The sequence below is a fragment of the Ursus maritimus genome, unplaced genomic scaffold (genome assembly GCF_017311325.1).
Source record: "Ursus maritimus isolate PB19 unplaced genomic scaffold, ASM1731132v1 scaffold_14, whole genome shotgun sequence".
Lineage (NCBI taxonomy): Eukaryota > Metazoa > Chordata > Mammalia > Carnivora > Ursidae > Ursus > Ursus maritimus.
The window spans coordinates 39,622,888-39,650,674 of NW_024423786.1; the positions used below are offsets into that span (position 1 = coordinate 39,622,888).

Here is a 27,787-nt window from a genome sequence, read left to right on the forward strand (position 1 = left end):
TTTTTTTTTTTTTTAAGATTTTGTTTATTTATTTGAAGGTTTTATTTATTTAAGAGAGAGAGCATGAGTGGGGGTGGGGGGTGGAGGTGAGGGAGAAGCATGCTTCCTGCTGAGCAGGGAGCCTGATATGGGGAGTCGATCACCAGACTCTGGGATCATGACCTGAGCCAAAGGCAGACGCTTAACTGACTGAGCCACCCAGGAACCCCAAGATTTTATTTATTCATGAGAGAGCATAAGCAGGGGGAGGGGCAGAGGGAGAGGGAGAAGCAGGCTCCCCGTTGAGCAGGGAGTCTGAAGCTCAACTTGGTCCCAGGACCTGGGGATCATGACCTGACTCGAAGGCAGACACTTAACCAACTGAGCCACCCAGGCACCCCTTTTCATTGGATTTTCTTTAAAAAACAAAACAAAACAAAAAAAACAGCTATGTTTAGTAATGCATCATCTGTCAAGCAGACACAGGTTAACCTTGAGGGGGTGATAAAATTCCACAAGTGAATTTGTCATCCAGGGGGAAGTCATTGATTGGCCTAACCCTTTTTTTTTTTTTTAAACCGGCCTATAGAGTCCGTTTTACATGTGTTGTGGCAAGAGAACAGCAAAATTGTTTCTGTTCAGTTCTTTTATTAGTGAGGGCCACCTTGTTAATTCTGAACATTTTTTTTTTAAGATTTTATTTGTTTATGAGAGAGAGAGACAGCCAGCGAGAGAGGGAACACAAGCAGAGGGAGCGGGAGAGGAAGAAGCAGGCTCCCATCAGAGGAGCCTGATGTGGGCCTCGATCCCAGAATGCTGGGACCACACCCGGAGCCAAAGGCAGACGCTTAATGACTGAGCCACACAGGCGCCCCAATTCTGAACATTTTAAGACAGTTTTCTCTTCCTTGTGGATTGCTCCAACCTTTGCATTCGTGCTTCCAAGGTTTTCTGTAGAGCAGGCCTCACTTCTCTCTCCCTCTTCTTCTTTCTAACCCGATAACTCCCTCTGATTTTACTTGCCTGAGGTCTCTAAGGCCTGGTTAGCTCTGCACCATGGCCCCCTTTTGAGGCTGCCTGTCCAGAGATAGAGGAGGGCAGTGTTCCTGAAGTGGAGATGTGGGTGCATGCAGATGAGTGTTAACAGCATTGCTGTGGGGAGAGCATAGCTTAGGATGTTGTGAAGGCAGTGAGGATTCCAGTAAGAGTTGTGTTACCTTTTTTTTTTTTTTTTTTAAGATTATCTTTCGTTCTTTCCCTAAGATTTTATTTATTTATTTGACAGAGAGACAGCCAGCGAGAGAGGGAACACAGACAGGGGGAGTGGGAGAGGAAGCAGGCTCCCAGCGGAGGAGCCTGATGTGGGGCTCGATCCCAGGACTCTGGGATCACACCCTGAGCTGAAGGCAGATGCTTAACGACTGAGCCACCCAGGTGCCCCAAGATTTTATTTTTAAGTAATCTCTACACCCAGTGTGGGGCTCAAACTCACAACCCTGAGATCAAAGTTGCCTACTCTACCACTGAGCCAGCCAGGCCCCCGAGTTCATTATTATCTTAATGATAATGCCAGGTGCTGGACTCTGGTTACTTGAGGTCATCCCTAAAGGCTGGGCTCATTTGCAGAGCAGCTTTCAGCCTAGAGAACATCTGAGAAGCATGCAGAGGTCAGTAGAGCAAGGAGGGCAGGCATGAGAGTGTTACAGGGCCTCAGTCATGGGCTCAGGGTATGTTCTAGTTGTGATTGGTAAGGACTGGATATGCCTAGAAGCAGGAAATATCTGGGTAGAAAGCTACTGAGAGACCAGAGGCTTGACCAGAGTGTCTTTTAAAGGAGCAGAGGAATCTTTCTTTGGAGTTGTAGCCTCTGTTTTCAGAGTATTTGTGGCATGAGACCCAGTGAGGTCTTGCCTCACTTAATATGTACCCTTGAGCATAAGGTGTTTCCCACCAGTTGCCTGTTTATCAGCCTGCAGTGCCCCAGAATGTGCCCTAAAGCTCCCTGATGACAAGTGACAAGTGCCCAGGCGTTTCCCAGATAGTCACTTTTCTGCACAGAGGTCTTGCTTTTTATCTGTCAAGGGTGGAGTTTAAGAAAAACTTTGACTGGGGCACCTGGGTGGCACAGCGGTTGGGCGTCTGCCTTCGGCTCAGGGCGTGATCCCGGCGTTGTGGGATCGAGCCCCACATCAGGCTCCTCCGCTATGAGCCTGCTTCTTCCTCTCCCACTCCCCCTGCTTGTGTTCCCTCTCTCGCTGGCTGTCTCTATCTCTGTCGAATAAATAAATAAAATCTTTAAAAAAAAAAAAAAGAAAAGAAAAACTTTGACTTGTGGTGTATAAGTGGCTCAGTTGGTTAAGTGTCTGACTCAGTTTCAGCATGATCTCAGGGTCATGAGATCAAGACACCTCCCCCCTCCACCGCCTTAGTGCAGAGTCTGCTTGTCCCTCTCCCTCCCCCCTGCACCTCCCTCCACCTTCTTGCCTTTCTCACTCTCTGAAATAAATAAATGTTTTTTAAAAAAGGAAAACTTTATCCTTTTTTTTTCAAGATTTTATTTATTTATTTGACAGAGAGACAGTGAGAAAGGGAACACAAGGAGGGGGAGTGGGAGAGGGAGAGGGAGAAGCAGGCTTCCTGCCCCCCCCGGGATCATGACCTGAGCCGAAGGCAGATACTTAACAACTGAGCCACCCAGGCACCTCGAAAAGTTTGTCTTAAGTAAATTTTCAAGCATATAAAAAGAAGTCCTATGTTCTCATCATTGGGTTTCTTTTACACTGAATTTACTCTGAAAACTACTGGCATTATTTTCTAGAACATTTTTAAACAAATGTCAAATACAATTTTTCTTTGTTTTCTTTCATTTCAGCCAGAAATGTCTGTTTAAGAAATTGACAGATCTTGGTTATGCATAGCTTCTATGGATTTTTGCCCTTTTGAGTTCAAAGAAATGGAATAAGTTACTAGTGAACAGTTAGTAAAAGGGGAGTTTTTAGATTACATGCCTTGAGGTTCTGCATGTCAGAATTCGAATTTCACTATCTTATAGTACCTGTCAACAGACCTGAGAATGGTATGTCATATCAGACCAGCCTTGGGTAGCGACTTTTCTGCCTGCATAGGAAGCTGGGAATACCTTTTTTTTTTTTTTTTAAAGATTTTATTTATTTATTTGAGGGAGAGAGAGAGAGAGTGAGCGAGAGAGAGCACAAGCCAGGGGAAAGGCAGGAGAAGCAGACCTCCCACTGAGCAGGGAGCCTGATTCGGGACTCGATCCCAGGACCCCGGGATCATGACGTGAGCCGAAGGCACAGGCTCAACCATCTGAGCCACCCAGGTGCCCCTGGGAATACCTTTATCACATTGGACAGGTTTCATATATGTGCTAAAGTCCCCCTCGGAGCCCTTGGCTCTGCCAAGTCTCACTTATTGAGGTATCTGGGTCTTTGGACCTCTTCGCAGCATGAGGATGAGGCTCTATGAAGCAAATGCTCTTCAGGATTTGAGAAAGGTGCATTTCCCTATGAGAAGTTGGGGGGCTGGGAGCCCTCTTTCACTCTCTCTCACTGTGACGTCAGCACGTGGAGCGGAACTCAGTTCCTGATGCCCGCTGAGGCCCCTGGATAGTTTCCTGATGTCTGGCCACTGCATGTGTGGGTGCAGGGTCACTCCTTATTTCTGCTGCCTTGTTTCACTTTCTTGCAGGGAACCCTGGTTGAGATCAGATCCCATTAGGTTGGGCTGTCTGCTGGGGCGTATTGTAATCATTTTCTGTAATCTAAAAATAACCCCAAATCTAGAAGGAAAATCACATTTGTACACATTTGAAACAAAGCAGAACGACTCACTTTCTTCTACATTGTAGTAGAAATTTGATAGAATTTTAGTAGATTTTAGTAGAAAATTGATTTTAGTAGAAAATTGATAAAATTCATACCAATTTAATATTTGGCACAGCGCTTGCATTTATTAATTGGCAAGTTGGTGTAAATCTAAAATACGATTCTGTGAAAAATATTGAAACATGAGTTTGAAACAGAGGTTACTCACATTGGATAAATTTGAGGAAGCAAAAGCAATTCTCCTTGAATAACATAGTGAAACCAAATTACCATTTTTTTCTTATAGTGTACTTATTCCCAGCTGTTCATTTCGGGTCAGGTATTTTTGGGGATATTCATGTTTTATTGCCATTTTTCTGTGTCTTTCACTAGTAACACTTATTAGGGAAGCTTATGATTTATAAATTGAATCAGGATGCCCTAAGGATTAACTTTGTGGTTTATCCTACTCAGGAATTGGGTGGGTGACCTTGTGGATTAATGAGACCAGGAGGATCAATTAATTTCTTGAGTCACTTAAATAAAATATATCTTGAAGTTGTATGACAGTAGGCCTTTTGCAGTTTATTTTAAATAACTGAATATGGAGAACATTTATCTCTTTTTTTTTTTTTTTTTTTTTAAAGATTTTATTTATTTATGTGACAGACAGCCAGCGAGAGAGGGAACACAGCAGGGGGAGTGGGAGAGGAAGAAGCAGGCTCATAGCGGAGGAGCCCGATGTGGGACTCGATCCCGGCACGCCGGGACCACGCTCTGAGCCGAAGGCAGACGCTTTAACGACTGCGCTACCCAGGCGCCCGAGAACATTTATCTCTTGAAAAGAGATCTAAGGCATTCAGTAGGGCTTGCTTTTTGCAAAAAGTCAGTAGCGTTGTCTCTGCTTCCTCTCTCCCAGATCAAGCACTGCGCCTAGCAGAAATTTTCCTACCTCTCCAACATCATCAGCAAGTCCCTATTCCTCAGTGTCTGCCTGTCCCATTGCAAATGGTGATAGCACTAACACCTCTGGGATGCACAGCTCCGGTGTCAGCAGAGGGTAAGAGCAGGCCCTTTCACTTTGCTTCCCTCCCCATGAGTCCTTTCCCAGCCTGTGCCTGGAGAGCTCCTCTGCTGCCACACTAAGCCTAGTGGGATCAGGGTTCCCCGTGGGAATGTGCTGCATGTGTTTTCTCTCTCCCTTTCATACTCACCGTAAGGTATGCCTCCTACTTCTCACTTACGTTGCTTGTCCTTATATGAGCTGCTGTTTTGCCCACAGCCTAAGTCACTGGTGGTACTAGGGGGTTGCCACTTTTTGTGTGAAGGGATGGGCTGGCCACATCAGCACAGTAATAGCTGTGAGGGAATGGTTCTCAGCTGTGGGGGAGCCCTGCCTGTTTTCCCTCCGGATGGCTGTGATCCTTTGTGCAAGCACCTCAGGAGTGCCTGCCATGTAGCACAGACTGAACGGAGGAGGGTGAGGCGAGAGAGTGTACATGAATACTCAGGCACAGTCAGGACCGAGTGTGGCCTGGTGAGTGGTGGCAGGTGTGAGCTCTTAATCTTGGTAACCACATGTTCTTTCCTGAAGTCACATGGCAGTTAGCCTTCTAGAGGCATACACAGTTAGCATTTGCCAAAAGCCTGAGAGTAGAGAACTCAGATAGCATTTCTCCCCTTAAGGATGTGCTTATACCTGCTGTCATGTCAAATCAGGGGCAGGGGTGGGAGAAGGGAGTGGCTGGAGGGCTGGCAAGGGGAGTAGAAAGAACTCGTATCATGGAATTATTACGAGATAAGAATTGTAGAGGCCCTGGAGGAGCCCCACAAGGTATCCTGAGGGCATGTGCATAGCACCCGCTTTTATTGCTGATGTGGGTTGTGTTTTCCAGTGGATCTGGCTTCTCTGCTTCGTATAATTGTCAGGAGTCCCCCTCGTCTCACATACAGCCTGGACTCTGCGGACTTGGAAACCTGGGGAATACCTGCTTCATGAACTCCGCTTTGCAGGTAGAGGGGAGAACTGTCATCTCAGTAACACTGCTTCTTCACAGGACCGAGGCGTGGTTAGGAAAGGCGTTAGGGGGAATCCTTTACCAGGGGTCCCTGCCTACCCTTTGTTAGTACTTCAGGGATCCCTGTCAGGGCAACTCCCTACTGGTTAGTATAGAATGGGCTTATCACTGTTAATGGTCCTAAAATGTCTTCTTTTTTTTTTTTATTTAAAGATTTTATTTATTTATTTGACAGAGATAGAGACAGGCAGTGAAAGAGGGAACACAAGCAGGGGGAGTGGGAGAGGAAGAAGCAGGCTCATAGCGGAGGAGCCTGATGTGGGGCTCGATCCCAGAACGCTGGGATCACGCCCTGAGCCGAAGGCAGACGCTTAACCACTGTGCCACCCAGGCACCCCCTAAAATGTCTTCTTAATCAGTTCTGGGGTTCGTTTTACAGTAAAAATATTTTGAATTTTGTTGGCCATTAGGGAATGATCTCTCCAGAAAATATTGGAGTACTTGCCTGGTTGGTTTCTGCTGGGATGAGAACTCACTGCAGCTGGTACCATCTTCTTACCAATGAGAGCTGTCTTATCTCATGCCCCTGATTGTGCAAAATCCTAAAATCCACCTTTGATACCTCATTTGTTTGTTGACCAAATATTTATTGGGGACATACTATGTGACCATAATTTGGTGGACATGGGCTGGAGTTAGGAGTGCAGAGTTCCCAAGACTACTTTCACTTCTTCCTTTTTTTTTTTTTCCTACTTTCACTTCTGACACCAGCTGCAAGTTTGGGAGTCCCCAAGACCGCCTTCAGTTTTCAGTAATTTGGTAGAAGGACTCATAGACTCACTTAAAACTAACATACTCACAGTTGTGGTTTATTGTAGGGAAAGGGTACAGGTTAAAATTAGCCAAGGGAAGGAACAAATAGGGAGAGTCCAGGAGGGTTCCCGTGCAGAGTTTCTGTTGTTCTCTCCCTTTGGAGTCAGGACGCATTATTTTCCTGACGTTCATGTGTAACATTCGGCATGGGGTATTGCCAAATACGTAAACTCACCCGAGCTTTGGTTTCCAGAATGTTTATTGGTGGTTTATTACATGGCATGATTGATTGATTGATTACCCAGGTGGTTAAATTCAGTCTTGAGGTAGACTGGTATGATGTGACCCAAGCTTCCCCCTGCTCCCCCAAGTCACAGTGTTGGTCTTTCTGGAGTGGCTAGCTCTCACCTAAGACGACAGTGTAAGTGTGACCGCCACCACCCCAGATCACAGTGTTAGATTCTCCAGTATGACTGATGACCTCCAGACAAACAAAGATATTCCTATCAGGGATAACATTCCAGGGGTCAACAGAGTACCTTCCAGAAGCCAAGAGCAAGGTACGCTTGGCTCGCTCAGTTGGTAGAGCATGTGACTCTTGATCTCAGGGTCGTGAGTTCAAGCCCCATGTTGGGTGTAGAGCCTACTTTAAAAATAAGTAAATAAAGATTAAAATTTTTTTAATTTTTAATTAAAGAAGCCAAGGGCAAAAGCTAGACTTTTTCTTTGGGCAAGGGCAAATTCTTTAATATACAGAGAGACTCAATGGTGAGCAAATGAGACATGGTTCTTGTACTCACAGGACTTACAGGCTAACTTTGAAGTTCGTGGAGTAGAAAGGAAAATATGACATGTAAAAAAATAGGTAACTCTTGGATTTGGACATTATTTTTCCCACTGTGGTGAGATGGGAAGAACAGAGGACTAAAGAAAAGAAACTTGTGATTTGGCTTTTCATGGGTAGGTTTTCTCAACTCTGCATATCCTCAATTTTCCTCAACTATCAAATGAAGATAATGATAACGAGGAGGTCTGTAGCGCTACATGTAAATCTCAGGGGAAAAAAAAAAGTTTAATTCCATGATTTAAGTTTCTGTCTCTTAATGCTAGGGAAAGAACAAACAAAACCCAAACGTAGTGGAAGGGGAATAATAGAAGAACAGAAATTAATGAAAGACAGGGGTGATTTACACTGTAGCCAAATGTGATTCTTTGAAAAAAAAAAAAACCAATAAAATTGACATAAATGCTCAGGGAAACTGATGAAGAAGAAAAGAGAGAAAATATAAATGACCAAAACTAGGAGTGAAAGAGAAACGTCACTACAGACCCTGTAGCCATTAGAAAGATTATAGTAAACTAAACCAATATTGCACTGTGTGTTAACTAAGTAAAATTTTAAATAAAATTAAATTTAAAAGATTTTTAAAAAGATTAGAAGATAGTAGAACAACTTTATGCCAATAAGACAATTTAGATGACAAGTTTGGACAAGTTGCTTTGAAAGGCATTATTTATCAAACGGACACAGGAATAAATAGAAAATATGAATAGTCCTGTATTTGTTAAAGAAATTGACTCGGTAATCAAAAGCTTTACAACAAAGAAAATTCTTATTCTGGATGGCTTTATGGGTGAATATATTCAAAGATTTAAAGCAAGAAGTGATACCAATCATACAAACTCTTTCAGGAAATGGGAAAAGAGGAACAGTTCCCCAAATCATTTCACAAGGCAGCATACTCTGATACCAAAATTTGACAAGGAATTTTTTTCCCCCTAAAATTTTACTTATTTATGTATTCATTCATTCATTCATTCATTCATTCATACATTGATTCAGTTTTTAAGATTTTATTTATTTATCTGACAGAGGGCACAAGCAGGGGGAGTGGCAGGCAGAGGGAGAGGGAGAAGTAGGCTCACTGCACAGCAGGGGGAGCCCGATGTGGGACTCAGTCCCAGGACCCCGAGATCATGACCTGAGCTGAAGGCAGTCACTTAACCAACTGAGCCACCCAGGCACCCTCTAAAATTCCGTTTTTAAGTAATCTCTATACATAGTGTGGAGCTTGAATTCACAACCCTGAGATCAAGAATCACATGCTCCACCGACTGAGCCAGCCAGTACCTGCGACAGGAATTTTTAAAAAAGCAAAATTTTAGATGGTCATATCTCATTACTGTAGATGCAGGTAATGTAAATGAAATTTTAGCAAATCAAATTCAGTGATATCTAGATGGAGGTGAAGAACAAGGAGGATTTGTACCAGGAGAACTTGGTTGGTTTGACACCTGAAAAATTAACGTGTGTCACTTAGCATAGTCACAGAATTAAGAAGAAAACCATATGACCATCTCAGTAGATGTAGAAAAAACACTTGATAAGATTCAATTCTTGAATTTGAAGAGTTAAAATTAGTATGTACACACATATATCGATGTTATTCATTGTTTTTTCCACTATCTCGTTATCCTGATCTTTTCCTCCATAATGTTTCCGTTCTAGTAAGATATTTTGTCTTTAGCTTATTTATATTTTGTCTTTCCATGAGACAGTGGAATGTCCTAATCAATTCCAGTTAAAAAAAATTATCATCTTAAAGTTATGATGTTAAAAATTATCATCTTTCATTGAATAGAAAAGTATTCTGTCATTCACTTGGGGCATGCAGCTTGTGCCCTCAGGTAGTTACTTCAGAGACCGTGTGAGCCCCAAGACCATGTCCTTGGGAGGTTAGCTGCCAGGTAGGCCACCAGCGTGGGCTTCTGAGGCTGTGCCTTAGAGTTGTGAGCCTTGTAGAGAAATTGCTGAGAACCTCGTTTTGTTGGCAGTTGACCCTCACTGGCCCTTAATAACTTGGTTTATCTTTATCTCTGTGTGCTCGCCAGAAGGGGCGTGAGCTCTGATTGTGTCCTCTTTCAGTGCTTGAGCAACACCGCACCACTGACCGACTACTTTCTCAAAGATGAATATGAGGCTGAAATCAACAGAGACAACCCTCTGGGAATGAAAGGGGAAATTGCAGAAGCCTATGCAGAGCTCATTAAACAGATGTGGTCTGGAAGGGACTCTCACGTGGCACCTCGCATGTTCAAAGTAGGTTGTTGTATATACGTCCTTTTTTCCGTTTTGTGGAGGTTGATTTAGTGTTATTGCTGTTGCACTGGGTTTAAGATGGGGTCTGAGATTAAAAGCCCCACACGATGAGATCCTCCTTTTCTGTTGTTCAGTCATTCAGCACACAATTGCTCTAAGTGACCTCGGTCCCCACCTCTGGGCTGGGGATACTGCAGAAGTCTTTGTAAGCTGGTTGCTCAGAATGCTGTATTCTGTGGTGCCAGATTTGAAGTAGGAAACATCCTAAGCCAGACTAACAATTCAGTTTAATTTCTAGTGTTATCTGAAGGATATTCGTAGGTTCTCTGAACCTGGAACCTAGCCCTCCTGTGGGCCCCCTAAGTCAGGAATTGGGTTGATATTTTTGGAATGTGGTGTGAAAGTCAGTTCTCCCTTGGATCCCTCAGCTAGGAAGATTGGGTGAACTGGAGTGGTGGGCTCTTGGAGCAACTTGGGCTTTCCTTTGCCTTAAGTGTTTTTTCCTGTTGAGGGGAAGTACCTTGCCTTCATATTTGAAATCTGAGAGACCCTATTTGGCCTGTACCAGTGGAGTTTAAGGAGCCTTCGTGAAGCACATGGTAGAAAAAGATAGGCTTATTTTTTATTCAAAGGGGAAGGGGGTCGTAGCACCTTGGCTCAGTGAGAAAATTTAAATGTTTTTTTGAAATTGAAAACTAATTCTTTTTACCCCTGTGGTCACATTGATCCATGGGAAATACATGTAAATCACTACTCCCATACCCTGAAGTCAGAAGGAGACTAGAATCAGGTGATGGCACATTAAGCTCAAACTCATGTAAGTGAACAACTGGCAGGCCGTATTTAGAGATGTTAGGGGTAGTTCAGAGCTTCCTTGATGATGGACATTTTCTCTCTCTGCGCTCTCTGGTATGGCAGCCACTAGCCACTTGAAATGTGACTAGTGTGAACAAGGAACTGAATTTTTTTATTGTATTTAATTTTAATTTAAATAGTCACATGTGGTCAGTGGCTATGGTAGTGGACATCACAGGTAGAGAGCATTGATTGCCCAACTTTAGGATTCATCAGAACCTCTGGAGGAGCTTGTTAAACACGGACTGCTGGACCCCCGAGTTTCTGAATCTGTAGGTCTGGGTTGGGCCCAAGAATGTGCATTCCTGACAAGCTCCCGGGTGATGCTGGTGGTGCTAGTTGGGGGTCACGCTCTTGAGGATCGTGGATGCAGAGCAGTACAAGGCAGACCGTTATTTAAGGGCAGGAGGACTGTTAGATACGGGAGGATTCCTCTGGCTGATGCAGATTCCATTTGTAAAGTTCTCGTGGAGATGCTGAACCAAGGAAGGAAGTAAGAGAGGGATCCGTGTCGGTACTTGCAAGGAGTTGGCCACTCGGGATGCCACCCGTCACTTCACTCTTCTTTTAGGGTAGTGGCCCCGGTGCCAGGTCTACTATTGTTCTGGCTTTTGATTTGAGCCCTCTCTCTGTTGAGAACTACTGGCCTCCTTTAGGCTCTTGACGAATTAATTGGGTCACTAGGCCAGATGGTGTGTGTTCTCCCATACTATCCCAGCTGACCCTGCAAAGTTATTATTATTGTTTTTTAAGATTTTATTTATTTATTTGACAGAGAGAGAGGCAGCGAGAGAGGGAACACAAGCGGGGGTAGTGGGGGAGGGAGAAGCAGGCTTCCCGCTGAGCAGGGAGCCCGATGCGGGGCTCAATCCCAGAACGCTGGGATCATGACCTGAGCCGAAGGCAGGCGCTTAACGACCGAGCCACCCAGGCACCCCTGCAAAGTTATTTTTGATGGCAAGTTCCCATCTGACTTCACTGGTTCCTTAAATCTTATGCCTTCTGATGTGATTGCTTTTGTTGTAGACCCAAGTGGGACGTTTCGCCCCTCAGTTTTCTGGCTACCAGCAACAAGACTCCCAGGAGCTGTTAGCCTTTCTTCTAGACGGATTGCATGAAGATCTGAACCGAGTCAAGAAGAAACCCTACCTGGAGCTGAAGGATGCCAATGGGCGGCCAGATGCGGTATGATACTGCATTTTTCATAGAAGTTGCTTCCTACCGAGAGTTTCAGGGACATTCTTTTAGTCTTTGAGTATTGGTGCCAAGGCCCTGTTTGCCCTTTGCTGTTGACGACATGGACACGAGCTCTTGTAGAGAAATGCATTCCAGGTCAGAAAGAGGCAAACTGTAGTTACTCCTGATTCTCCTGCTTGGGCTTCTTTAAGTTAGTGCCAGTTTGTGTAGTATAATTCCATTGCTGAACCAGAGACGAGGGCAGTCTGAAAACTAAAGTGCCTGTAGTATGGGCTTTGGGATTATTACTGCCCTCGTTGAAATACACATATGATTATTAAAATAGTTTGTTCTTAACATTATTAGGGCACTGATTTTTTGCCTCGATTTTCTGATGTATGAAAAGGGAATTCGGTATTTAAGTTACCCTATCACGTTGGGCTTAATCATTTGAAAACTTGGAAGTAGTATTTATATCTTGAAGGAAAAACTATGAGTTAGCTGAACGACAGTATAAATTAAAACCTCACTAAAGGGACTTTGGATCATTGAACACCTTATAGGAGGCAGTCTTTTCCCTCTTCAGGTCCATTTGCCCACAGTGCTGTCAGGGCTGTCTGTCTCCTATCAGAGGGCACACAGACGCCTGTATGCCCCATGATCCTATGTGAAGACTTCGTTAAGTGTGGGATTGGGCATAGAGCTGGCGTGTGGTTGTGAGTATGGTACACTGAGAGCAGTCCAAGCCCTGGCCGGCCTGGGCCAAGTTCTTTGCTGTAGAGACTGCCTCGCAGTGCAGCTCACATTCTATTGTAGATCGTTCCGGATGAAGGGGTAAACAACTCAGGTGTGTTGAGAATGTCTTGTTTATCTTTCCTTCCAGGTGGTGGCAAAGGAAGCCTGGGAGAATCACAGGTTAAGGAATGACTCTGTGATTGTGGACACGTTCCACGGCCTCTTCAAATCTACTTTGGTTTGCCCAGAATGTGCAAAGGTTTCTGTGACCTTTGACCCATTTTGCTATCTAACTCTCCCACTGCCCCTGAAGAAAGATAGAGTTATGGAGGTCTTTCTGGTTCCTGCTGACCCAGGTAAGAGGATCTGCACCCTCACGGCACCCCTCCCCGTGGGACCCTGAGCACGGCTTCTTCTACCAGCTGCCTCTGAATCCCTGTGGCGCTTGCCTGAGTGCGCGCCCTCGGCCTCCGCCAGGCCTTTGTGTAATCCCGTATCACTCAAGGAAGACTGTGAAGGTCCTCTGGGTTTCTCTGTCACTTTTTGCCCCCTGGTCCATTCATTCAGCTAGGATAACATGACTGATCTGCTACGTGGTCCTGGCATCTGAGTGCTGGGAGGCAGCAGCAGGGTCCTTCTTGGTCAGTCAGCCAAGAGAGTCTGCTAGAACAGAAGGCTAGATGGATGGCATGGCCCGCGGGGCTTAGGGTCCCGCCCTGCTGCTGGCTCACAGGATGACGGTACTGCTTCGCCTTCTGGCTTCGGTTTCTTCACCTCTTACAGATGCATGACTTAGCAGTCTGTAGAATTTTCAGCCATTCCTTAAAGGAAGTAGTGAATGACTGCCAAAAGTGAAGAATAAGACAAAGCAGTATTTAGGAGGGGAAGGGGTGGCCGGGCTCCTGCGCTGCTGCCCGAATAGAGAGGCGGGTGCTGAGGCGGAGGGCTTGCCGTTGGCTCTTCTGTCTGCTCCTCTGGGCCCTGACCTCATGGACACTGTTCCTAGGAGGTCATCTCTGCACTCTGCGATGCCTGCTTCTCCCAGCTCGTCTCCTACCCTTTGCCGAGCACCTTTGTCAGCCCTCCCGTCTTACTTTTTGCAGTACCGTGTGGTTGTGCCGCTGATGGGGGCCGTGTCTGACCTGTGCGAGGCTCTTTCCAGGCTGTCCGGCGTTGCTGCGGAAAACGTAAGGCGGAGTGGTCAGTGGCACTCAGCCTACTGGGGCCACTTCATAGTCCTTGGGAGTGTATTTTCAAACTTGTAGCCATTTTTAGGGGGTGGTTCTTACTGGCCAGCACAAATGTGATTGTATGTGGATGCCTCAGACCTCCTGACCTCCTGGCCCTCGCTCACTGTGCACACCGCGGCTGGGACTGTTCCTTCGGCCACGGGGAACACTCTTTCCTCCGTTGATGGCGCATTAGCCGTGGTCAGAGGGCCAGGAGTAGGGCTCTGCTCTCAGCTTTCCTGTCCCTTCCCACATGACTTTCTCTGTAGTCTGAGAAGCTGTTTCTTTCCTACACTAAACCCTGTAAGTCTGGAGTGACATTATGATGTTCTTGATAGAAATCTTTATTTAAAAGCAACTGCCTTCCTGAGTTTTCTGCAGAGGCTGGCCCTGTGTGGCATGGGGAAGGCAAAGATCCCTTCCCCATTCTCCTGCATGCTCCGAGCCTCCCCACCTTGTCCTAGCGCTCGTCAGCGCCCTTGCTCAGCCCCACTCCCGTTGCACCCCAGCTGGTTGTAGGCAGTTGTGTTGTTGAGGTCTGGTGTGTTCAGCTGTGTGCCGAGGCTGGTTTCGAGACTCTTGGTCCCGGGGGACACCCCAGAGGTTTCTGGGTGACTACCAGTCTCTGCTCAGCACTCACTCCCCACCATTCCTGCCACTTGAGGGCAGATCCCATTGTAAACCTTAGGACAGATGTTACCAGCGTGCTTTCTGCTGGTGGCAGTCATGCTGTTCTGCCTTGGGCCCTGGCCCCTGAACTCTGGGGCTGGTGGCGTGGCGGTCTCTCTGGAGGCCACACTTGGCTCTACATTGTTTTCATTTGCTTCTGGGTTATGTAGAGGCTCTTAACCAACCTGTAATCTTTCTGTTACTGTTGATTCTTAGATGGTGGTCACAGATGTATATAATCACCGGTTCCACAAAATTTTCCAAATGGATGAAGGTTTAAACCACATCATGCCTCGGGATGACATTTTTGTGTGAGTACTCAGTGGTTTCTGCTGCAGTGTGAAAGGAAACATTCTAGAGGCTTTGCCTTGTAGGCGTCTCCAGAGCAGAAGATCTGGTAGTCAGCGCTCAGGTGCATTTGCCCTGACTCCTGGGTGCAAGGGATGGGTATTCAGAGCACTGTGGGCAGCCACCAGTGCTAAGCACCGCCTGGCACTTCAGAGCTAGACATTCCAGATAATTCTCTTCAGCACGGACATAGTCTTTTGTCAACAGTTAACTACCTTTTAAGAAGGTCTGTTTAATGGTTCTACAGATGGACTTGCTGTCAGAAATGCCTTTCTCAAGAAGAGTTAGAGCTGTGCAAGGGGCTACGGGAAGGTGAGAGAAGGGATGTGGTACACGCAGTGGCTCCTTGGGCAGGTACCGTCTCAAGAGTGACAGGGAGGGTTGATAGAAACAGCCTTTTTCTGTTCTAACATTCTGTAAGCTCTGAGACTTAGTTTTCTCATCTGTATGGGGATAGTACACTGCCAGCTCCAGTGGCCCCCTGGGCCCCTCCCAGGTCCCCTTACTTCAAGGCCTTGTAACTTTGTGTGTGACCCTCTCCCAGGTCGGGTGGAGTGGAATGTGAGCCTGCCCGTGCTCCCTGACAGCCACTTGTTCGGGGAAGCTGAGATGTAGACCACACCCGTGCTCTTTCTCCCTCATTCCTTCTCACTGGAAACTTGACTCTGCTGAGAAAGGTTTTTAGGATTTGTTTGGGTTTGTATTTTGGTTGAGGAATGCAGTACACAAAGGAGGGATTTCCTTCTCTTTCAGTTTTTGGGCCTGTGACTTCTAGATCACTCTAGAAAGAGTACTTCTTGAGCACATCCAAGATCCTGGTTCTGTTCACACTTGCACAGGCTGCCTCCCCACTCACAGCCATCTTCGCTCACTTTACAAACGGGGGGCACCAGGACTGATGCTGGGCATCGGGCTAAGGCAGACCATTTCCGACCCCAAGCCCTGGACAGTGTCTCCCCTCAATTCTGGAAACTAATGCTTGCATACACTGGAGCTTAGACGAGCTGGGGCATTGCCGTGTGGGGAGCTTGGCAAACTACTACCAGTGAATTTGTGGAGGCCTGAGTGCCAGCCATAAGGAAGCAAGTTGTTTTAAAGATGAACTGGTAATTGTCATGAAAACACACTAGTACCGCTGATAGTCTTTGAGCATGTGGAGCACTGTGCTGCTGAGTTACTGAATTCTCACAGCTGCCCTCTAAGGTGGGTGACCCCATTGTTCACTGAGTAAGCAGTGTCAGAGGGGAGCACTTGGCCCTGTTACCAGAGAGTGACAGCAACAGACCTGGAATTTGGGCCAGCCTCACTCCAAGACCTGGTTCTTGACCCTAATGCTGGACCATAGGGCCTTTACCTAGAGTACATCTTGGACATTTTTGTTGAGTTTTTCTTAGAATTCCTCCTGCACATACTTCCTTTAGGATCGTTTGCCAGGCATCTGGGGAGGGGTGTGTGTGGTGTGTGTGTGTGTGTATGTGTGTTCATAGTTCTCAAAAATTGAATCAGTAAGTTTGTGTCTCCCCCTATAGGAAGAGGGAAAGACTACAGTCGGTTGCCAGCAATTTTGGTAACATCTGTTCCAGGATAAAACATCTATAAATCTCCTCAATCCCATGTATTCACTAAGTAAGACACATTTTTCAAAATCGTTGATTTGTATTTAGCATTTTCTTTGGTTATCTATAATTTTTTAAAATATTCTTTAATTTCAATGTTTTTGAACGAAGATGGCAGTTAGTTTTATAAATTTGCTTCCTCATTTGAAATAAAGAATCTTTGTCTAATATTCTAGGTGTACATTCTGGTATGATATTTGGTTTTATTAAAGGTCAGGGCACGTAGGAATACCTTTTTAAAAGTTGAGCTCCTCGGTTACAAAAGATGAACTTGGTGGCCAGGCCCCCCCCCCCGCCCCCGTGCCTCTGTGTCTGCAATGATGGTCCGGATGATGGCTGTCATCTGTGTTGAATTCCATTTGAAGGACCACAGAGTTGAGGCCATGGTTGGCGGAAAGAATCACGTTAACCCAAGTCCCGGGTTGTGTCGGTTCACGTTTTGCTGACAGTGACCCTTGGGATTGCTGACCCAGCTTCTAGAATCATCTTGGAAATGGTTTATCCACCTTTTATGCTGAGGTATGGTTTGTCCCAGCAACCACAGTCCTGGCCACCATGTAGCTGCAGCTCAGATCTCTGCTGCTCGTAGTGACCCGCTGCTGAAAGTGCCCTCTTGTGTAATTGACACAGGTACGAGGTCTGCGGCACCTCCGCTGATGGCTCTGAGTGTGTCACGCTTCCAGTCTACTTCAGGGAGAGGAAGTCCAGGCCGTCGAGCACTTCCTCCGGGGCTGTGCTATACGGGCAGCCGCTGCTGGTTTCTGTTGCCAAGCACAAGCTGACCCTCGAGTCTTTGTACCAGGCTGTTTGTGAACGTATCAGGTTGGTGGCAGGAACGCGTTTTGCCTGTTATCTAAAATCTCAATGGGCCCAGTCACAGTAGTACCTGCCCCCCCCCTCCCCCCGCCCAAGAGTGCTCGTATTGGTCCTGGGTGCTCAGTCCTATGAAAATGCAGTTGGGCTGGTCCCCAGGAGGGCCAGGTCAGGTGCTGTAGGGATGGGGCATCTGGCTTAAGTGCCATGACACTGGCACCTTAGCTTCCTCTGTGGTCCCTGGAGTCGTGTCTGTCACACTTGTCAGTCACTGGTTTTAGGCCCTCTTAGTGCTTTGATGTCAGTTTGTGTTTGAACACAGTTTCCGAAGTACTCCACTATCATTTTGAAGCTGGTGATTAATGTTAACTGAGAAATACTTCTTTTAATGATGGTGCCACGTGACATTCATAGAAGACTTGAAACAGGCATTCACAGCAGACTTAGAGTCTTCAGTGACTTGGTACTTAAACATCGTATCTTTTGGGTTCCTCTCAATTTCTTAAAGTACTGAGCCATCATGTGATTTTGTAGCCCTTTGATTTCCCTGAGTTGCTTTGTGAGTAGCTGTATGTCAGTTGTGAACCACATCTAGCTGAGTAGTGGAGAAAAACAGGTAAGTGTTATGGCTAACCAGGAATTCCTTTTCCTTCTTTTTTTCCCAGCCGCTATATCAAACAGCCTTTGCCCGAGGAGTCTGGCAGCTCGTCCTCGGAGCCGGGGGCCTGCAACGGCTCCAGGGGCAACTATGAAGGTGAGCGCTCGCCACGTTGTGGGGCTGTGACTGACCAAATCCCTCTTGGCCTCCCTCTTCTTCCAAAGGTACACACAGGAGAGGGAGGCTCTGAGGCCGGGTGGGAGCTCTGGCTGGAGAGCAGACCTGGGAGCCCTGTTGCGCCGCTCCACGCTGCCGGCGCCTGCTGTCCAACTTTGGAGCCTCGTGGAATCTTCTTAGACATGTAGACTGGCTTTCACCTCAGGTAGAGTTAGCTTGACAGGACTGAGCGACTTGCCCGGGTCACGAGGCAAAGTCAAGAGTCGATTCTGGTCCGTTGGGATTGCAGAGTAGGAGCTTAGCCAGCCCTGACGCCTCCATGACCGGGCTTCTGCCTGCAGAGCTAGCGTGTTAGCCCTTACCCGTCACTCTGGTGCGGTACCGCCTCCGGGAAGGACAGGAGTCCTGGCCAGCCAGTCAGACGGCAGAGACAGTTTCTCTTGAGTGTTTCTTTTGTTCTACCCAGGAAGCTACAGGTGATTGCTGACTCTAGAAGGCTCTCACTGTGGGAGCGAAGAGAGCCACACTGTGCAAAGCGGTAGGCTAGGCTGGTTGCAGGAAACCCAGAGCCCTCGCCATCCTCCCGTGGTCAAATGCTCACAAGCTCATCCCTGACTGGGGACTTGTGTTGGACCTGCATTATGGTTGTCACCCTTCTTTTTGGGGCCTAGGTGGCTTAGTGGGTTTATCACTATAAAACCACAAATGTCCTGCAAGTTAGTGCCATAAATTTTCAGCTGCAAATCCAAATGCTCAAATTTCTCTGAGACACGCACGGTCTGGGAAAGCGAGAGTTGACATTAGAAATAATGCCTACGAGGCTCCGTCCTTGCGGGATATTGCAAGTCATGAGTAATTTAGGTTGAGTATTTAGTATAGGTCTAATGTTATTCTTGCCCAGAATATCAGGTCCTCCCACTAGGGATGAAGAGGAGGGGGTTTTGTGCGCAGGTCCCAAATGCAGAGATGGCACAGTAGCCATGGCGGTCTCCGAGCAGACCCGGGCGACCCGCCGGTTCTCGGCGCTCTGGCGGTTAAAGCACTGTGATTCCTAGCTTAAAGTGTGGGGTGGACTTCAACAAGTCACCTTATTCCTCTGAACCTTGATGCAGCCACCTGCAGGATGGGATGAGAACATCCGCTTCCCAGAGTTGAGGTTACAGTTTAATGAGATAACGTGGGTTCAAGTACTTGGCACGTAATGGGTGCTCAATTAATAATCCCACCAGGTAAGTATTTGCTGCTATTATAATTAGCCTCACTTTTTAGACATTCCAGTTGTCAGTCTCCTGTTTGGGAAGAATTAACTGCCTTCTTTTGAGTCCTTTAACGGAGTCTTGGTGCACAGACTTTGAACTCCGTTTCATGTTGAAGTACTTCTAACGTCTTCACTGCCATGGCTGCTTGTCAGGCCTGTGGTGGCTGTCTCCTGCTCATTCTCTCAGCGATCTTGGGTAGCTGTCACAGGGTTCCTGTGACATCCACTCCTGCCTTAGCAGAAGCTTCCTGAGATTGTCCAAGTAGCTGGCAGCCAGTGGCACAGCCAGGAAACACAGTTTTTATAGTTCCTGGGCTCTGTTTGTTCGCTGAGTGGGGCTGAAGGAGCTTTGGCTGTGTCCCTCTCAGGGGTAGCAGGTAGGGCAGGGTTTCACTTGCTGGTCTGGGAGCGGGGTAGGCTCACCTGGGGGTAAAAGGGCAGTGCAGCTGTTTCAGGAAAAGGAACGTCTGTGAGGGGCAGCCTTGCTGTCGTAGGCCAGCTGGCTGTTTGGGAATGGTGCCGATGGGGGTCCGTGTCACACCCTCATCCGTGGCTGTGTTGTTCCTGTGGCCTGAGAGGAAACTGCTGCATTGTCCTGGGCCTGACTTGTCGTCCCTTATGAACACGCCCAAAGCAGGCTGTCTTTGAAAAAGAGGATTCTTACATTAGAACATCCTCTTTTCCTCAGTTTCCATGTCTGCTGCTATTTCCCAAGTATATAAACCTCATATTTTAAATGTTTTCTTTTCTTCTTACTTTTACATTACCTTTTGGAGTTGTCCCATTTTTGTTGAAATTACTTACCCAATACCCGGACCTTCCCTGTTTCCCAACAACAAGAAGTGCGATGACTGTGTTTATGGATCATTTTACTGCCGCCACATATACCAGTTCTCTGGAAATACCTGGGAAATTTACTCCTCAGTGTATGTCTCTAGAATGCCTATTAAAACTCTTGAGGGGCGCCTGGCTGGCTCAGTTGGAAGAGCATGCGACTCTTGATCTCGGTTGTGAGTTCAGGCCCCATGTTGGGGGTAGACATTACTAAATAAATAAATAAACTTAAAAAAAAATTCTTGAAACTCAGCAACCTCAAATGAATAAGACCAAAAAAAAAAAAAAAAAAGATAGGGAGGACCGTGTCTGCTGTGTCCCTGGGACCCAGCCCAGAGCCTGTACCTGAGAGACATTCACCGACTGCTTGTTGAAGAACAGTCAACATGTTTCTTGTAGAGGAACTGAAGGCTTTTGCTTAGTATTTGTAATCATAGTGATATTTTTTAAATTGACTTGTAAATTGTGTTTCTTAACCATTTGGTCCTTTTCTCTCTGATTGTCAAATGACGAAGTTGAAAAAGTCAGAGGCTGGGGGTGAAGCCCAGTAAGGTACCAAGTGTGGAGGCACCCGCATTAGGACGGGTGGGCCTGCTGACTCACCTCATGCCTTCAGGGGCCTCCGTGAGCTGCGCTGGGCCTGCGCTTCCTCATCACTCGTTAGCAGGGCCCCTCCGTGTGTCTCACCGGCTCATGGTGAGAGTGAATTCAGGTGCCTTGTAAAGGGCTGGAGGGAGTTTCACATACACAGGACAAAATGTGGGAGGAAGCACCAGAGTCAGGTATGAAGTAACATTTTTTTTTTAAAGATTTTATTTATTTGTCAGAGAGAGAGAGAGCACAAGCAGAGGGAGCGGCAGGCAGAGGCAGAGGGAGAAGCAGGCTCCCCCCGAGCAAGGAGTCCAATGCGGGACTCGATCCCAGGACCCTGGGATCATGACCCGAGCCGAAGGCAGATGCTTAACCGACTGGAGACACCCAGGCGCCCTGAAGTAAAATTTTTAACATTGAAGTGGTGGCAGATGATATACCCTGGTTTTTGTTTGTATGCCAGGAGAAGACGAAGAAGAAATGGAGCATCAGGAAGAAGGCAGAGAGCAGCTTTCAGAAACAGAAGGCAGTGGGGAGGACGAGGTGGGTGGTGACCACGGTGAGACCACCCAAAAGAAGGTCAAAGGCCAGCCCTGCCCGAAAAGGCTTTTTACCTTCAGCCTTGTGAACTCCTATGGAACAGCTGACATAAATTCCCTTGCAACCGATGGAAAACTACTTAAACTCAACTGTAAGCACTTTCTTTGACCTCTCAAACTGGGCTGGCGGGGCGGGGGCGCTAGACTGTGTCTGAAAATCCTGTTTGCAACCAGTACCCACTGCACTGGGCTCTCACCATCTCCCTGTAGCGCCACGAACAGACACTTGTGTGGGCCTTGGCTTAAAGCTCCCTAAAGACTGTTTCCGAGACCTGAGCCCTGTGCCAGCCGTCTTGTCAGGCTTGTCTCTCTGGTCCTCTCTCCGCCACCACCGCCCTTGGGGCCTCTGCTCTGGGGTGATAACATTTCTCATGCCTCCTGCGTGGCAGCATTTCCCTGGACTCCTCTCCCTTACGAGACTACGTGCCTATTTCTTTTGTTCCATACGACCACTCGTGACACGTGACCCATCTAGGCGACGGTCATGGGTTTCGAGCGCTGTTTGTTAGCTGGAGCCTGTAACGGGGGCTGCCGAGCCCATGGAAGGGGCCCCCACGCAGGACGCGTGTGGAGAGCACAAGAGAATGGGGAAGACCCCTGCCCAGAAGCACGTCTCTGTCTCCTTCACTGGAAAAGAGATGAGCCTTCTTTCACTCCCTTTCTTTTTTGTTAGATCTCTTTTAAAATGTGTTCATACCAGCTTTATTGAGGCGTTTTCGGGTCTCTCTCCCTGTCTCTGTAGCTCCCTCTTCTCTGTGCAGCCGCCTCCTCTTGTCAGTGCCTTGCAAATTCTAGCCACTTCCTCGAAGTCCAGTCTTTGGCTCCCCACCTCCGCCTCCCCATCTCCTTCCCCTTTTCTCGCATGCTGCGGCCTGGAAAGTGCCTGCGGGCAGGAAGCTGGGCCGGGGTAGGCCTCACCTTGTTTGTTTGCCTTCTCTCGGGGATCTCACTCTTCCTCTGCCTAGTACCCATCATCTCAAAACCACGGTTTCGTTATTTCATCAGGTTTTCTCATGAGTTAAGGTGGGAGGGTTAAATCTGGTCGCTGTTACTTCATCTTGACCTCTGCTCTATCCTATATAGTTAGCGCCTCTGGAACTTACTGTAGCGTTGAGGAAATCTTTGCCAAAGGATTTGGGGGTCCAGGGGTTCCGAGTTGGCTGGCTCGGGGCAGAGCATTGCTCTTGCTGCGGCTGGTGATGGGGAGCAGGAGTTGATGGTGCAGCCCAAGTGTGTTCTTCTCACTCCATCGCCTGAAGAGCCTCTCCTGTTGCTGGCTGTTAGTACCAAGTGACACTTTGGTCCTCCTCCACAGCTCGATCCACACTGGCCATCGATTGGGACAGTGAGACCCGGAGCCTTTATTATGATGAGCAGGAGTCTGAGGTGGGCGACTCGGGGTTCCTGGTCGGGGGGGATGCTGGGCTCTGCTCCGCTGTGTATTTGGGTCACTCTCACCAGTTCCCCAGCAGTTGAACACATTCTGTGTCAGACTGAGAATGGAAAGCACTTAAAGATTTTGCATTCTATGTTCAGAGGCTCCAGAAAGTACATTCTCTTCTGGGCATGGGAGTTTGTGAGGTGTTGGCTTCGCCTGGAAGAACTTACCTCCCCCCAGAAGTCAGCGCTCTGTTCCCACAGGCCTACGAGAAGCACGTGAGCATGTTGCAGCCTCAGAAGAAGAAGAAGACGGCCGTGGCCCTGAGGGACTGCATCGAGCTCTTCACCACCATGGAGACCCTTGGGGAGCATGACCCCTGGTAGGCAGCTCCCCGGTCTGGGCAGGGGCACCCGTACACCCCGGACTGAGATCTGCTGGGGCTATCTGTGTGCACAAAAACGCTTTTATGGGGGGGGGGGTCACTTCTTGTCACTTCTTTACATGACTGATCCTATATCACAGTCTTTCCGTGCAAATTGTTTTCCAGACAAAGAAAGCCATCCCCCCGTTTCAGAAGGTGGCTTAGAGACAGCCCCCCCTCCCCAAGCTGTCATGCTGAGCGCAGGAAAGGATGTTGTGGGACTGTGGCTGTGCCTCGGTGTTGGGTGCCTGGGGGCCCTGGCTCCCCGCCTCCCCGCTAAGTGGAGGTTTCTCTTTTCTCTGCAGGTACTGTCCTAACTGTAAGAAACATCAGCAGGCCACTAAGAAGTTTGACCTCTGGTCCTTGCCGAAGATCCTGGTGGTTCACCTCAAACGTTTCTCCTACAATAGATACTGGAGGGATAAGCTCGACACAGTTGTGGAATTCCCAGTCAGGTGGGTCCCTGAGCTGCAGTGTCCTTAGGAAAATTCAAAAGTAGGCAGGAGACCTGGGCACTGATTGGCTGAGAGTTTGTCCCCAAAGACTTCTCTGCATTAGGATGTGTGTTGCTGGGCCCCAGGCAGCTGGACTTTGGCTCACCCCCCCTCCCCCTCCTCCTACCTTTGGAGAGAAGATTCTCCAGCAGAAGTGCTTCCCAGGCTCAGGGTGATGCTGACCCCTGCTGCCCCGTAACTGAATGGCCTCCTGGCCGTCGTTGGTCCAGGGGGCCTGGGCCCAGCTGACAGCACGCACACCACACTGCTTCTCCTTAACTGGCCAGAAAGCAGCCGGAGCGTAGTCTGCTGAGGAGAACTGGAAAACGGGGGGCTGTAGCGGGGTTCCAGAGCCACCTATCCAGTCCCTGGGGCAGAGAGTGGGACTGGCTGTCTACTCGTGGCCCAGGGTCCCAGGATGTAGAGGGACGGGCCCAGGAAAGTAAGTCAACCACATAAGAGTTCGTCCACAAAGTGCAGATTGTGAAGTGCTTCCTGGGGGGTGGGTGTGGAGGTAGAGACACGGACAGAGTATAGACGTTTGTCTAAAAATGTGTTTAACTTTTCTGTATGTTTGAAATTTTCAAAATAAAATGTTGGGAGAAAACGTTTTCTGGGACCTGTTTGGTATTAAGCTGAAATGTTTACGGCACTGACCGTAATGTTGACCCTGACGGCCGTTTCTGCATGATGCTGCGGCCCTCTTATCTGTGCCCAGAGCCCTTCCCCGCCGCTGGGTGTGGGGCTGTAGTGACCTGGGCGTCCGGTGGTCCGCACGAGCCCCCTGTGCCCCTGCCGCCGCGGCCTCTTCATTCATTCCTGCTGCAGTTCGTGTTCGAGTGCTCCCGTGTTCCAGCCTCGTGCATAAAAGGGGTTTGCTGGGTTACCCCAGCTTCTTGCTCTGAGTTTAATGTATTAAAGGCCATTTTTGTGTTTTGTGCCCAGAGCTCTGAACATGTCCGAGTTTGTGTGTGACCTGTCGGCCAGGCCTTACGTGTACGACCTCATTGCCGTGTCTAATCATTACGGAGCCATGGGGGTTGGCCACTGTAAGTACTGGCATCCGCCGCCTCTGACGTGTTGAAATGCCCCCGGCCAGTCTCCCCGGCCGCTCCCCGCATGCCGGGCCCTGTCCCAAGCACTTCACACGGCATCTCAGTCCTCTGCTGTCAAGGCTTCAGGCTTGGTCCAAACTGCTGCTGCTCCTTCGCCACTCACTCTCTCTCTTTCTTTATCTTCATATTCTTCTTCATTTGTTTTTAAGACCTTAGTTGTAAGTAATATCTGCACCCAGCGTGGGGCCCGCACTCATGGCCCCGAGATCAGGAGTTGCGTGCTCCACCGACTGATGGGCCAGGCACCCCTGGTCTTCATGTTCTTGAATCCCGTAGCCCCACCTCTGGGAAGCTGGCCTAAGGGAAGTACTTGACACTGGGAAAAGCTTTATGCCCAAAGATTCACCTATTTGTGATAGTGAAAAATGAGTAGCTGCCTCAGTGACCCAGCAGTGGGCACTGCCGTCCATCTACGTGATGAAAGAGTGCACGGCCCTTGCAGGATAAAATGAATGATAACTTGGGGACATGCCCATGACGTGTTCAAACTTGCGTCATTGCAGAAGCTGGTATCACAATTATGGTAAAGCAAAAAGCAAGGAAACTTCTCTTTGCCCTACCTTATCTTCCAAAATGTCTGAAATGTGTAGGTTTTTGTTTTTGAAATGATTTATTTTTTTATTTGAGAGAGCGAGCGTGTGCAGTGTGGGGGGGCAGAGGGAGAGGGCCAATGGGGGCAGGCCCTCGGCACCTTTTCCTATGTTCTTCACCCCTGCGGTAGGCGCTCCAGTGAGAAGTAAAGGGCTGACGCAAAGTCATGGAGCCGGTGGAGACGAGCAACCAGTTCTCCATTAGAGTCCGTCATTTCGTAGACTCTGGAAGGGACAGGAGTTGCTCATTGCCGCTGCGATTGCTGCTGTAAACACGTCCTGCTGGGGAATAGTATACAGTCAAGACAGGAAGTGTTGGCTGTGGGGAATGCTTGGACCACTGTGAGGAATTGTTACCCAGCCACAGACTTGGACTCACAGTTTCAGAGAAAGATACGTTTAAGGTGTCTTGTCCACATCCCCGTACCGCAAACCCATCGCCCAGCATGTCCCTCACTGGGATTACCCCAGAGGCTCCAGAGGCAGAAAGAAGCAGTAGTAGCCATCTACTGGACCAAGTGGAGTTTAATTTGACCTGTTCTTTTGAGGGCCATTTTCGCTTAAATCTTAAAAGTATCAGCTTCTTTTATGGGTTCCTTAGCTCTGGATTATTGCTTATAGCCATCCTGAAGATTGATATGGGATTTCTCTATTCTTTCAATTCGTTTCCCAAAATTACAGCTTAGAGACTTGGTCCCTTACAGCTCCATTTTTAGCCCCCCCCCCACCTTTTTTTTAAGAGCAGGAGGGAGAGAGATTATGGGAAGGGGAAAGACAATCTTGAGCAGGCTCCACGCCCAGCATGGAACCCGACATGGGACTCAAAATCACAGCCCTGAGATCATGACCTGAGCTGAAATCAAGAGTCGGACACTTAACCAACTGAGCCACCCAGGCGCCCCCATTTTTACCCTTTTTGAGAAAGAACAGATTTAAAAAAAAAAAGGAGTTATCTTTTGGTTGTCACCTGTAAATTACTGTTAATTTCAGGGTCTTTGCTTTATTTTTTTCAGAGTTTTATTGTTGTTTAGTGCAAGCCTGGTAAATTAGCCAGATTAGTTTTCTGGTGAGTGCTAGAGGTGTTTTCTTTGTTGACTTGGCAGACACGGCATATGCGAAGAACAAAGTGAACGGGAAATGGTATTATTTTGATGATAGCAACGTGTCCCTGGCCTCTGAGGATCAGATAGTGGTGAGTAGGCTCTAGTACTTGGTTCCTCCTCTTACCTGACCGGTTAAAGCTGGGAAGTGTCTCCTGTGCTGGTTGGTTATTTGGTCATCCTGATGTGCCAGTGGGTGCTAGATGTGAAGAGAAGAGTTGACTGCCTTTCCTTCCAGGACCCTTCCTAAACGAGAAGCGCCACTCTCTGGGTTCTGTCACAGGCGCCGGCCCTTCCCTGCTCTCTGGGTAGGGTCACCTTTCTGGTGGCCTCTGTGCAAGGATGCACAGGGCAAGACGGCAGATCCCTGAGAGTGGGTTTTAAACAGGGAGCAAAGAGCTGGGAGAATGGGTGATAATTCCAACCGCTGAATGAACTTTACCCCTCTTGTGTTTTAGACAAAAGCAGCTTACGTGCTGTTTTACCAGCGTCGAGATGATGAATTTTATAAAATGCCTTCAGTCGTCGGTTTTCCTGGATCCTCTGAGGGAGGGACGAGCCCAGGCAGCTCACAGCAGGGCACGGGGGACGATGAGGCTTGCAGCATGGACACCAACTGATGCCGCCTCCAAGACCCTGCCGCCCCACAGCACCAGTGTAATCCCCCAGGAGAACATCTTTGACACTTTGAAGACTACTAGTGTTCGGTCTAAAACCCAGATGAGGAAATCCCCTTCTTTTATGAGCAGAAGAAAAAAAAGACCCTGTTTGCTCAGAAGGGTTATGTCAAGAGGCTGAATTATTTTTCTTTTTATACAGGTGGTGAGAAATTTCTGTAAGACCTGTGGAGCTGGAAAGTGGGGGGTCGGGAGGAGGGTGCACAGTGGAGTAAGGCCGATGAGTTCCAAAGAATGGAGAGGAACACTGTAATTGAGTATGGTGGCCACGAAGACCTGCGCAGGCTGCCCTGAGTTCCTGGATTTCTTATTCTGGTGCTGGTTCCTGGTCACCCCAGCAGTCTGCCCACAGTAAACCAAGCCTCCAGTTCACTTGATGTTGTCCCCTTTTCCCTCGCTGTGCACGGACATGGGTTTATAATTCCCTCAAAATTAGTCCCTGAAGCCCGTTTCTGTTTCCCTTTGAGCCATCTTGGAATTTCCAGCTTTCTTCCCCCTAATGAAATGAAGATCTTTCGTGTTGGGGTCTCCCGCCCCTCAATCTCGTGTGGAACCTAGCAGCTCTGTTATGTCCCTTACCATCCTTGATGAATTGAGACGGTTGGAGACGGTGTGGCGCTTTTATTAGGTATCACTTAAAAGAAGTCGGTACACAAAACTGGGTACAGTGGCCCATCCCGTTTTCTCTCCACGTTGGTTTGGGAATGGGAGCCTTCTCCTTCTTAACGACTTTGGTAAGAAGTGAGATTATGCGCCCCCCCCCCCCCCCCCCCCCCC

General features: G+C 48.0%; 1 protein-coding gene across 4 annotated transcripts in view; it reads left to right on the forward strand.

The window, feature by feature from the left end:
* Positions 1-27,551, forward strand: part of USP4 (ubiquitin specific peptidase 4) — a 49,515-nt gene extending 21,964 nt beyond the window's left edge. Inside the window, exons 7-22 of one of the 4 annotated variants that reach the window (XM_008704125.2) lie at positions 4,723-4,863; positions 5,699-5,816; positions 9,561-9,734; positions 11,616-11,774; positions 12,649-12,864; positions 13,595-13,687; positions 14,615-14,709; positions 16,993-17,184; positions 17,841-17,929; positions 21,097-21,324; positions 22,548-22,618; positions 22,874-22,992; positions 23,340-23,489; positions 24,474-24,577; positions 26,337-26,425; positions 26,792-27,551. In XM_008704125.2, the coding sequence (XP_008702347.2) occupies positions 4,723-4,863; positions 5,699-5,816; positions 9,561-9,734; positions 11,616-11,774; positions 12,649-12,864; positions 13,595-13,687; positions 14,615-14,709; positions 16,993-17,184; positions 17,841-17,929; positions 21,097-21,324; positions 22,548-22,618; positions 22,874-22,992; positions 23,340-23,489; positions 24,474-24,577; positions 26,337-26,425; positions 26,792-26,953 (2,200 nt within the window). In that variant the 3' untranslated portion in view covers positions 26,954-27,551. Of the gene's footprint in view, positions 1-4,722; positions 4,864-5,698; positions 5,817-9,560; positions 9,735-11,615; positions 11,775-12,648; positions 12,865-13,594; positions 13,688-14,614; positions 14,710-16,992; positions 17,185-17,840; positions 17,930-21,096; positions 21,325-22,547; positions 22,619-22,873; positions 22,993-23,339; positions 23,490-24,473; positions 24,578-26,336; positions 26,426-26,791 lie in introns of those variants that run through there. The other 3 variants (XM_040628818.1, XR_005834558.1, XM_040628817.1) reach the window with 3 other exon arrangements.
* The last annotated feature ends 236 nt before the right edge of the window (positions 27,552-27,787 follow it).